This window comes from Theobroma umbraticum, unplaced genomic scaffold, assembly GCF_002168275.2.
Source record: "Theobroma umbraticum cultivar Fairchild unplaced genomic scaffold, ASM216827v3 scaffold_204.0, whole genome shotgun sequence".
Taxonomy (NCBI): domain Eukaryota; kingdom Viridiplantae; phylum Streptophyta; class Magnoliopsida; order Malvales; family Malvaceae; genus Theobroma; species Theobroma umbraticum.
Window position 1 is genome coordinate 417,616 of NW_018397267.1, and position 11,102 is coordinate 428,717.

General features: G+C 37.7%; 4 protein-coding genes across 4 annotated transcripts; 1 reads left to right on the plus strand and 3 right to left on the minus strand.

Moving 5' to 3' along the window:
* The first annotated feature begins 819 nt into the window (after positions 1-819).
* LOC110423992 (uncharacterized) lies at positions 820-1,305 on the plus strand. The gene has a single exon (XM_021438446.1). It carries the CDS (start codon positions 833-835, stop codon positions 1,133-1,135), a length of 303 nt encoding a protein of 100 aa, XP_021294121.1. The 5' UTR covers positions 820-832; the 3' UTR covers positions 1,136-1,305.
* A 415-nt stretch (positions 1,306-1,720) lies between these two features.
* Positions 1,721-4,284, minus strand: LOC110423991 (mannan endo-1,4-beta-mannosidase 6-like). Its single transcript, XM_021438445.2, has 5 exons — positions 3,746-4,284; positions 3,455-3,652; positions 3,182-3,304; positions 2,689-2,900; positions 1,721-2,289 (listed from the first exon to the last, which is right to left on the minus strand). The coding sequence occupies exons 1-5, from the start codon at positions 4,160-4,162 to the stop codon at positions 1,878-1,880; spliced, it is 1,362 nt and encodes a 453-aa protein (XP_021294120.1). The 5' UTR covers positions 4,163-4,284; the 3' UTR covers positions 1,721-1,877.
* Positions 4,285-4,684: 400 nt separating this feature from the next.
* Positions 4,685-5,580, minus strand: BAG5 (BCL-2-associated athanogene 5). Its single transcript, XM_089784852.1, has one exon. It carries the CDS (start codon positions 5,411-5,413, stop codon positions 4,766-4,768), a length of 648 nt encoding a protein of 215 aa, XP_089640978.1. The 5' UTR covers positions 5,414-5,580; the 3' UTR covers positions 4,685-4,765.
* A 71-nt stretch (positions 5,581-5,651) lies between these two features.
* Positions 5,652-9,963, minus strand: LOC110423993 (fumarylacetoacetase). Its single transcript, XM_089784851.1, has 14 exons — positions 9,605-9,963; positions 9,232-9,310; positions 8,959-9,017; positions 8,742-8,866; positions 8,530-8,604; positions 8,282-8,357; positions 8,094-8,193; positions 7,941-8,000; positions 7,450-7,520; positions 7,264-7,326; positions 7,013-7,077; positions 6,707-6,803; positions 6,061-6,186; positions 5,652-5,952 (listed from the first exon to the last, which is right to left on the minus strand). The coding sequence occupies exons 1-14, from the start codon at positions 9,806-9,808 to the stop codon at positions 5,890-5,892; spliced, it is 1,263 nt and encodes a 420-aa protein (XP_089640977.1). The 5' UTR covers positions 9,809-9,963; the 3' UTR covers positions 5,652-5,889.
* Between the last annotated feature and the right edge of the window lie 1,139 nt (positions 9,964-11,102).

The window sequence follows — 11,102 nt, forward strand, 5'->3', positions numbered from 1 at the left end:
GATACCAGTGAATTTAGATGAACTTTCTTATTTATATTTTAATACATGCATTAATCAAATCTTTTTTCAAAGTATAAAAAACTTCAAAATTTACGTGTAAGATAAGTTTTTTTAATTAATTTAATTAATTATATTAAAAAACTATAAAATTTATCAAATAATTTAAAATTATTAAAATTTTAATAATCTTTTGTGTGTGTGAAGGGGGGTGTCAAGGGTACAATTTGAGCAATTTACTGTCAAATGTACAGTCCTAAAGAGAGTTGTGAATGAGAATATGATTAGATATTTAAATGTTCGAACTATCTTCAACGTGAGTCTCAATAAATCAAAATAAACAATTTCTTACCTAAGTGTTGTGTAAACTTTGACACGGAGTTCAAAGGAAGACACGTGTTGAGTATTGTAGCAGTGAGGTATTGAATCCAGGCTGAGGACCAGGCAAGGTTTATTTGCATTACCAACTTACCAGAGCCTGGAAGGGCTCGCTAGTCAGGATGGAGTTGGACCTCGTGAAGACACAGAGGAAGGAAAAGATAATGAGAAGTTGTGCAAACCAAGACATGGCAGCAAGCAATTAATGAGTTAATTGAGTGAAGAAAAAGTTCTAGAGCGGCAAGCAACCCATACTAGAAACAGAGAGTTGGCTTTCACACATGGTTTCAGACTTCAGTAACCACAAGATTCGCATCGGATGGCTGTTAAAATTCGGACACTGCTCACAGTGTGAAAACATTGCTCTGCTTTATTTGGCCTGCTGCTTAGGCTGTATAAATTGACAAAAGGTTGAAAAAGGTACACCCGGAAATAGCCAAGTGAGTAAGAAGAGATAATGGAGGGGAAGAAGCTGCCTACCTTAGCTCTGGCCCTGACGATGCTACTGATGTTATGCTCGATGGCTTCTCCAGCTCTGGCATGCCCATCCAACGGCAGCGGATGTAAAGCCTGCATCCTTGACCGGATGAAATACGGTTGTCCTTCATGTGTGCCGCTTATACGCTGCATGGCGCGGTGCTTGTGGGGTGGAACCTCCAGGTCAAAGTGTATCAGCCTGTGTGACTGCAATGGTGGGAAGCCAAGACTTTCTGACTGCAAGAAGTGTATGTCACGGTGCAAATGCAGTTGTGTGGCTTGAACGACTCCCCATCCAAGTAGGTTTCCATTAGTTGTGGCTTTCTATTGCAAAAACTACTCCACTTGCAGTGTTCTGTTTCTTGGAAAATCTGTATTTTTGGTTCATTACTGTCTGATTTGCATGAAGTTCAAGCGAACTGAACACAGATAAGAGAAAACATTTATTTGTTACATGCTTAACTGCTAATCCACAGATTACAAGCTAAAAATATGCATCTAAAACTGTAGGAAGGCATGGTACCTGATCGGCTGAGATAGCCAGAGATGCTTGGGGACTCTTCTTGCCCCACGACAAGATGCCCTTCAGGCTGATCATGCCGGCAGCATCATACATGATAATTCTGAATATGCCAGAAAATTAAACAAGGCTGGCCCAAAAGCTCTTTCACAAAACAAATAAATCAAATAACAGAAAATTAATCATTAAATTCAGTGTAAATCAGATTCTGTGTGTACTGTAACATTATACGTACAAAGAATATGAATTGCAGGGGAAACCAGCTGGTTATAGATGCCTGGCAGCTCAGTAGCAAACAATGGATTTTCTACATACACAGTTTTTAAATGAATACAAATGCCTTAAATCTAAAATCTGAATAATCACATTTCTTCCATTTTAATCTATCACTTGTTTTTCTTTACAAATTCAAGAATATACAACTATTGAATATCAACACTATTTTCTCCACAAAAAGAGGTAAGGTTATATGTGTTTTTATTTCCAACCCTTCAATAAACTGTTGTCAAGGTAATTGACCAGAGCAAGGATCCTTGCCAAGTTTCCTATTCTGACTGCTCTTCGGGAAAATGCTTTGAAGCCTACATGATTGCTTTAGTATCAGTTTATAGGTCGAGGGTTTATCCCATGCTATGAAGGAAAATCTGTCACCATATTCCTCCACTCCTTCAACTAGTAACTGCCAAATTAAGGCCCCTGCCCCAGCTTGCCTCTTCTTTGCCGACTCATAAATTTTATCATACATGGTGTTTAATAGAATATCCTTGTCAGATATGCTTTGGTTGTTCACATAGACCAAAGAACCAACTTCTGTGAAGAGAATCGGTTTTTTAAGCACCTGATCCCCATCGCTTATATGAGAATCCACCCACTGGGAAAGATAGCGAGTCTTTTCTTCCAAATCAGCATGTGGTATCCTACAATACATACACAACATACGTCATTAAGGGATAAAGATTGAAAGTTAATGAAATATGCACTTAGGTAGTCTATGACACCAACTTGATCCATCACCATCTAGCCTGTTACATATGCCTCTGAGATGTAGTAATAGTCCAAATGCTAGAGCCATCTCTGATAGACTTCTACAGACCAGAAAGAATCACATGATATTTTTTCCGTAAGTTGAAATTCTATCGCTGTATCAACCTAGCTCTCTAAAATGCTTAGTAATGTATTCCAATTGGTCTAATAAGATCAAATGAGATAAGGGAAAGCAATCACCCTTGGTAATTGTAGCAAACAACAGTTTCAGACAATTGGACAAAACATTCATAAGACATTATCAAATCATAGCAAAAGTAAAATTTAACAACCAGCTATCAGGGTATGCATGAACTGAAGCAAAGTCAATGTTCTCGATTGCTGAGTTCTGTATAAAGTCTGATCCAAGTGAGGCTGCCCACTCCCCAGGATTTACTTCCGGTCCTTTAGTTGTATTGAGGCCATAAAACCCCTCAAGTCCAACAGTCACTAAATGTTTTTGATCCAGACTCTTGACAAAAGCAGCCATCTCAGTGATCCATGCCTGTGCTCCAAGCTAATAGCATTAATAATATTCTAATAGATCCAGAGAAAATAAACTGAAATAAAAACTATAGAAACAACAAAAGAGAAGTGTAGAATATCCACCATAATCTATATTAGATATCAAGATAATGAACACCATTTTACTTAACATAGGTAGAAAATCATAACAATCTACTGATGCTAGAGATAAAAAAGGAAGAACCCTCTAAACCGTTCTTCAGGCAAAAGATTACAAACACATAGTAACACAATAATGCAAATGCGAGTTTTATAGCTCACCTGAAGAATGGGAGCAGAGGAACTGGACTCACACCGGGGCTCATTCATCAGCTCCCAAGCAAATATTGCCGGCTCGTCAGAATACTTCACACCACTCAAGGAGTTCTTTCTAGACAAAATTGCCTGTAAAATGCAAAATGCAAACACATGGTTGACTTGATTGCTACTGCTAAACAAGAAGCATACATATAGTGAGTAAAGCCATTAACTTTGTATAGTTATCTTCATAGTAAAGAGCTTTGAAGAATATAACCATGGACCATGGCAGCGTACCTTAACGTAAGACTTGTAGTAATCTTTAATCATCGGGTGTGAAAAAAATGAATCACTTGAAGAAGAAACATTAATTCCAGCTTCTTGTGCCCATCTCACATACTGAGCCTTCCCACCAAAGTTATTCAAATTATTCACCAAACTAAGAACCAATCTAATCCCATGCTTCCTTGCTTCAACAATGACATAATCCAGTCCCTGTCACATTTCATGCATCATAGTAAAAATCAAACAGAATGAGCAAAAGGGTATACATATTTAACAATGAGCAAATGAAATTGGAAGACAAACCCGAAAGACTCTTTCGTTAAAGACACCGGGAGAGATCTGCAAGGCATTAGGTCCATTACCATCGCTGAAGGCCCAAGTTCTACAGACGGTCAACCCCATTTGGGCCCCTCTCTGGAGCATCTTCGACGCCTTCGATCTCGACGGACCGCCCCACACGCTCTCCTGCATTAGCCAATAGGAGTTCCAACCGTTGACGTAGACCGCTGACTGATTCTCCTCCTCCTCCTCCGCAGCAGCACCACCACCGTTGACGATAATGAAATGCGTGGAGTTTGCAGACACGAAATCCAACCGGGGCTGCCGTAAGATCGGAAAACTAATGAGATTGGTGTTGCCAAAGTTGAGGTAGAGAAGAATCGAAAGCAAAAGAATGCCAAGTAAAGGATAGAGCTTTTTGTCTCTCCATTCTGCTTCCATTTTCTCTGTGTGACTCTCCCTGGTTGGCACGCGGCTGGTAGCTGTTACTGTGGCTCATTTTATTTCATTTTTATTTCTTTTAAATTTTAAATATTTTCTTCGCAATCCCACGTCTGCCGACGATGCATTATTATCAGTTAGTCTTCCGGTGCACGGGAAGATAAGTGAGTCGTCGCCCATCATATGCCACGTAAAACGCCTATGATGCGCCAGCTCAGCTCTTTATATTACTATATAATCAATAGTTTAGTTTTTATCTCATTATTACATTAAAAGAAATTCTCATTTTAATTTATATTAAAATTTTCTTTTTGTTACACAAACTTTTAATACGTAAAAAGAAATTAATGTTTGAATGATGTGATTATGTGATCACCGAAGTTGTACTTAAGACATTTTCTTTTTTCGTTAATTAAGCCTTAAAAATTTCATTTTAAAACAATAAAAATTTGATTAATATGATTTTCCGAAAACATTTTTTATTTTGCTATGAGATTAAATATTGCAAAATTTTTGCCTCCGTACATTGAACGAAGCCCTTGGATTAACGTAGACAGATGATTATACAATAAGGTTCAAAACATACGATTAAAATCAGTAATACTACTCGCGAAGAAACCTCTGTAAGCATCTAAACCCCAGATACTCAGCACAAAACCTCTCCATTTCCGGACCACCGCGCTCTCTGCACAATCGCTCCTCCATCTCCTCCACGGCTTCATCCCAATTCCTCATCGAAAATATCCCGCGTGGACCCCACCGTCCGAAACATTCGTCATCGCCGTCAAGTTTTGCTCCCGAAATCCCATCCACGATCTCCTGCAACTCCACGACCCTACGGCTCACTTTCCTCCTCGCTTCCCTCACCGTCGGATTGATCCCCGGCACCGAGTCGAGCTTCAGTAAGAGACGCATCAAGGTCTCGTTCATCCTCAGTTTCTCCCGGTCGTCGCTCCGGATTGAGTCTACCGTTTCCTGCCGTTGGATTAGTAGTTGAAGACGGTCTGCCTCGGAGTTGACGGCTGAGATTTGCTTGTAAAGGTTGCGGATAACGCGGGCGCGGTAAGCTGATTGGATCTTGGCGGCGGCAATGTCCTGCGGGAGGTAGACGGTGATCGGGACAGGGGTCTCGACGGGGATTTCTTTGGATTCTTGAGGTGGAGGAGAATCGGAGTAGTCACCGTGGAAAGTAAAGGTGACGGTGGTCGACGATGAGTAGCCGAAATGGCTGAATTGGCGAGAGGGTTTCATGGTTTGTTTGGCTGAATAACTGAGAGAAAGTGACAGTGAAGATTGTAGTATAATGGAAGTTTTGATCGTGTGCTGTCAGTTACAGTTACGTTTTCTTGAATGGTCTCAGCGCGTAAAGCTCATAAGCGGCGTTATCAGCGAGCGGAGCAGCGCCCGTTTAACAAAGGGACCCACACATTGCTTTCTGACGAACGGACGTCCTTTATTGGGGTTGGCGTTAATAATTAAATTCGATTAATTTAATTTAAATATTAATTTGAAATCAGCTATGGTATTCTTCCATGTGAATATAGGTAAGAAGGGGGCATGAATTAATGGAAGAGAGTATCAAGCAATTCCAACATACCATCAACTGCTACAACAAAGTTAAACATTGTAATCAATAAATAACACAGCAAACACACCATTTTCAGCTCTGAGGATTTCCAGTGAGTGGCATGTACTCCCTCTTATATCCCCAACGAACAAGGGTTTCCTCAGTCACGTGACGGAAGAACCTTACCGGCACAGGTTCCGAAACCAACGTTGTAACCATCTCCCTATATGGAATTCAAACTTAAACATGATTACTCTATGCTTCAAATGTTTCAAAGGTTCAAATATGCTTGCAACTTGGTTTAAGAACCCAAGTGGAGCGGAGAAAGTACCTTACAGCAACCAGTGAAGATTACTTCATCCCCATCTTCTAAGAATTTTCGAGGTGTCCCATTTAATGACAATGGTTTCTGTCCATTCCATGTTAGTTCCAGCAGACATCCAAGAGAGTCTGGCTCCTGCTCACAATACAACACTCATTCACAGTTATTGCAAGAAGAACAAAAGAGTTTAAAAATAGATGCAGCATCACCTGATGACTGTTATATTGTAACTCACATACCAGCAAGCAACATGATCAACACTATACCAGAAACTCTTGGAATATTCAAGGACAATACATGTTTCACTTGAACAAGGCAGCCTAGTAGCACAACCATTCTAATGCAGAGAAAAAACCAACTAAATGCCAAAAATAAGTCAAATGTTTTTGTTCACCTCTTAATTTCCTTTTCTGGTAGTCACAATCTATCATTAAGAAACAGGCCCAAATGAGCATCTCAAGACAAACACATGCGTTATATCCAAAGAACCGACTTGGCTGTCTTCTACAGCAAACATTAAAAGAACACCACAGGGCCAACAAATTTCTAATGCATAAAAAAAAATACATGATTACCTCTATGTGTTTATGTGTGAATTGGTAGATATATACAAAGGCAAAAGGATAGAAAGGTGAAAGGTAGGTAATAAACATACAGGCCCACTAATGGTCCCAGTTCCAAGAAGATCGCCTGGCCTCAGGTTGCAACCATTGATTGTATGGTGTGCAAGCTGTTGGGTCACCGTCCAATATCTGTCACAAAATTTCTACAAAATTCAGTATGCATTGGAAAAGCAGCAAATCAGCATAGTAAATAGTATAGAAAGAGATGCAGACATCAAATTTTGCATAGAAAGAGGCCATTGGATTCACTGATTCTTAACATCATTAATGGAAAAGACAACTCTCATCTGAAAGAACTTTCAAAAGAATAAGAGCACCAGTGAAGTGGAACTCCTTACAGGTTCTTGAAATTACTTCTTGTAACCAAACTAGAATCCTTTTGTCCGGAAGGTTTAATTTGAACCTAGAAGCAAGAAACTTCTCACTTTGAGAATTTCATAAAATTTAAGTATTTGCGGTTCAGCTTAAAAATGTATATTACTACAAAAACATTATGGCAAACTGGAAATTTCTGTTAAAACAATATAAAAGAAGATAATTAGTGAATTGAAAAACCAATGAGATATATGTACTAAGTTGCCAGATCTACCTCCAATGCAATATCATAGTTTTTGGATTTCTTCTCTGTCAGATATGGCAATGGATGGGGATCCTGCAACGCACAACAGGCATCTTTAGCTAGTTGCATTAAGAATAACCACCCTGAAAGAAAATAGGGAAAAAGCTAGAAACTCAAATGGCTTTAAGATCCAAGACTGCAAATACAGATACCTACCTGCTTGGGAGCCTCACATGCAAAAGGCTCTAGAGCATCGAGTGTCACAATCCAAGGGGATATTGTAGTACCTAAAAGATGAGGAAAAAAAGTAAGTTCCTGCTATAACAACCTCTGGAGAATCACTAAATAGAAGATAAAGCATATGCGCAGGCATCATTAGCAATACCTATCTTTAGCCCAATGGGGTCCATGACTTCCCTTGGTTTATCTAATATTTTCTCCCAAAGCTTAAGATGGTTAAGAGATCTCCTAGTGTTTGTTATTTGGCCATCTATCAATATGGACCAGTTTACTCCAAATATGATAGCTTCATTCCCTTATATCAGATTCTATAATTCTTTATTATTTTGTTCATTAATTTTGACCCCCCTTTCAAAAGAAGCTGTGGTTTTGCCACATATCAGTAACTGCCTAATCAGATACTCCTTGTAGCCTGAACTCTGAAAAAAAGTTGAATAAGAATAAGGAATAAGTTATGGTTTTCTTACCAAAACTCTTCCCAAGAAAGGGTCCAAGAGGGACATATTCCCATGCCTGAATATCTCTAGCTGTCAAAACCAAATTTGTTTTAAATATAGTAAAGAAAATTTTATTGAAAAAAAATGAGGATGTTGAATTGTAGCAACAATAGGTAATCATACCACTCCAGTCATTCATCAAGACAAGCCCAAAGACATGATCTGCTGCCTCATTAACATCTATCGTTTTCCCTAATTCATTTCCTGGACCAACTACAGCAGCCTGCCAGCTTGGTAAGAGACCATATAAGAGAATAATTCATGCTGAGGTACAATGACATAGAAAAATGACAATAACACTAAGGACTGACCATTTCAAGTTCAAAATCTAGCTTCAAAGAAGGTCCAAAATATGGTGGAGAGTCACCAGCTGGATAGCCTTGACCCCTAAAAGAATACAGATTAAGCCAGTTAGCATCTAAAGCTGAGAGGACAGTTATGCTAGAATCCCAGTCACTAATTTTAAACAATAATTAAACATTTTAACAGAAATTCTGAAGTTCCATGCAATAATTACCACAATTTTAAGGAATAAGGAATAAATAATTGAACTTCTCACCTTGGCCTAGTAATGTCAGTTCCAGAGATGACAATAGATGATGCTCGTCCATGATATGCTATAGGAAGATGGAACCTGGAAAGTGCACAATGCCCATGATTTATAAAATTTCCAAATGAGAGAAGGCGGGATCTTTAAGGTTTGCCACACAAAAGTTTTCATTCAAATAAGCCATCACTCTTCATTTCCCAAAACTTTCAAAATCAGCATACCAGTTTGGTGGAATTGGGCTTTGAGGTCCACGAAATATGATGCTACAGTTCTTTGCATGATGCATAGATGAAAAGAAGTCTGTGTAGTCTCCAATTTCCATAGGAAGAACCATTTCTACCTTTCTCTAAAGGTTCACAATAAATCGAAACATTAAGACAATAGAAAATAAACATGTTCACGCAGATTACATATTCAAACTGATGCTTATATTTTTACCATCGGCACAAGTGACTTCTGCTTCAAGTCTGCATTATCACGCAAGGTTGGTTCTGTAGCTGCACAATCAAAATATTGGTCAATTTTCCCCCTCCCCAATTTCAAAATTGAATTTTCATTTCAGCTAAAAACTATATTGTACTTTTGAAGGAACATAACATCGCAATTTCAACAGTATTTCTAATGCTATAACCTTCACCCACCATTTTTGCCATGTTTAAACAAAAACAGGGTATTAGAATACAATCAATAACTAGAAGTCACAATAAACACCTGACAATAGCTTTTGAAGTGTAGCACGAGCTTCCTTCCAAGCAGGCCGTCCCAGCGCCAAAAACTTGTTGAGAGTAGGCTGACACCAAAACCAACCAACTTGCAATCAATTGATTTAAACAAGTTAAAATTCTTAACTAAAGAGCAACGTCAACAACTCATAATCTTGTTCACAACTTGATTCAGTAATCGTAACGTGGATTAGGCTACAAGGAATTTTTTCAATCACCGGATTTCTGGTAGGTTACGATTTAAACAAGAATCTGTGGTTCTATGATTCCTGTTTCTACTGCCATTTCTAAACTGAGCTACCTACCTACCGAGCGGAAATCAACGACGTCGTAGTACATGAAGCAAGCGTCGAGATACGAACCTGAAGGAAGGAATCGGAGCCGGTGAGCATAGGACCGTCGAATAGACCGGCTTTGGCGATCTCGGAGAGGTCTAAGACATAGTCGCCGATTGCCACGCCGAGACGGACCGGTGCAGCAGGTTCCGGTTTGAACGCTCCGTACGGAAGGTTTTGGATGGGGAAATGGGAGTCGGGGTGGACTTGGATGAACGATTTCAAAGCCATGACTTGAGAAACGGAGTCGCTGAGAGCTCGAGGCGAAGCAGAAGCAGCTGCAGGAGCAGATGAGAGTGAAGCGGAGGTTTTTGCTCACTTATTTGCAGTAGGGAGCTCCCATGATTCTGATTTATCCATGGTCATTTTCTTTATGTTTGCTAATCCTATTTTATTAATTTAACGGGAAACTCAATACCACTATTAAATTAAATAAATGGGATTTGGCATGGTAGTTGCCATCACAAGCCCTGTTATGGACGAGCACGAGCCTACCTACCCCGTTTCCTAACGAAGATTAACCTATATTTACAAGTACTAATTTTTCTTTAAAACATTCAAAAATAAAAAGGGACTATAATATAACTTCGATCAAAACAAAAAATAGACTAAAGATACCATAATTTTAATAATAAATTATTTTTGACGTCATGAGTTATTACATGTGCTAAATTTTCTTAAAACTTAAATAGTAAAAAGTATTCACATTATAATTATTTCTTTAATTAAATTTTTAACTTTTTATCATATGTAACCATGCTTTAAAATTTTAATTTATTTTTAAACAAATTTTTAATTGTAACAAAACATTAATTGTTATCGATTAGTATTTTATGTGAGGGTGAAAGGACATTGATAGATCTAGTGTGTCAAAAATTCATACTAATTATATTATTTATACTAAAGTTTTATATAACTAATAGTATTAATAAATCCATTAATTATTATTATTTTAATTATGATACTATTCAAAAAATAATTCTTTGGTTCATTCTTGATCTTATACTTAAGTGGGATAATGACATTGCCAAATGTATCGACCATGTTAACTGCCCATGACATATGTCACATGAATAAAAAAAGGTCAATTGGATTTGAGTCTAGTAGCAATTAATTTTTCATTAAGATTTAAAAAAATTAAGGGCTTGTTTTTCAATAAATAAAAAATTAAGGACTTAATTGAAGAAATGATCATAGTTTAGGGACTTTTTTGCCATTTAAACTTTTTTTAATTGATTATTATTTTCTATGTACCAACTTAGAGATGGGATGCTATCTACCAGTCTCTTTTCTCCATTTGCCAATAAGTTTGTTCGTATTTTCATTTTATCTAATGCATTTTTTTATTTTATAGTATCTTGATTTTAATTATAAAAATATCTTAATATAGTGTTTAGTTTTTTTTACCATGATTGTGTTATAAACTAGCTAATCATGCAAAAAGGAAATGAAATAAAAGTGTTATTAAGGATATGATATTGAAAAAAAAAATATCTCATCCATTTCGAAATTATGTACCAATGAC

Coding starts and splice junctions, on each gene's coding strand:
- LOC110423993 (XM_089784851.1), bottom strand. CDS start 9,808: ATGGCTTTGAAATCGTTCATCCAAGTCCACCCCGACTCCCATTTCCCC. Junction 8,194..8,281: donor TAGATTTTGAACTTGAAATG/GTCAGTCCTTAG, acceptor CCAAGCTGGCAG/GCTGCTGTAGTTGGTCCAGG. Junction 5,953..6,060: donor TCTTCACTGGTTGCTGTAAG/GTACTTTCTCCG, acceptor AATTCCATATAG/GGAGATGGTTACAACGTTGG.
- BAG5 (XM_089784852.1), bottom strand. CDS start 5,413: ATGAAACCCTCTCGCCAATTCAGCCATTTCGGCTACTCATCGTCGACC.
- LOC110423992 (XM_021438446.1), top strand. CDS start 833: ATGGAGGGGAAGAAGCTGCCTACCTTAGCTCTGGCCCTGACGATGCTA.
- LOC110423991 (XM_021438445.2), bottom strand. CDS start 4,162: ATGGAAGCAGAATGGAGAGACAAAAAGCTCTATCCTTTACTTGGCATT. Junction 2,901..3,181: donor CCTCTGCTCCCATTCTTCAG/GTGAGCTATAAA, acceptor CTTGGAGCACAG/GCATGGATCACTGAGATGGC. Junction 2,290..2,688: donor CATGCATACCCTGATAGCTG/GTTGTTAAATTT, acceptor TATGTATTGTAG/GATACCACATGCTGATTTGG.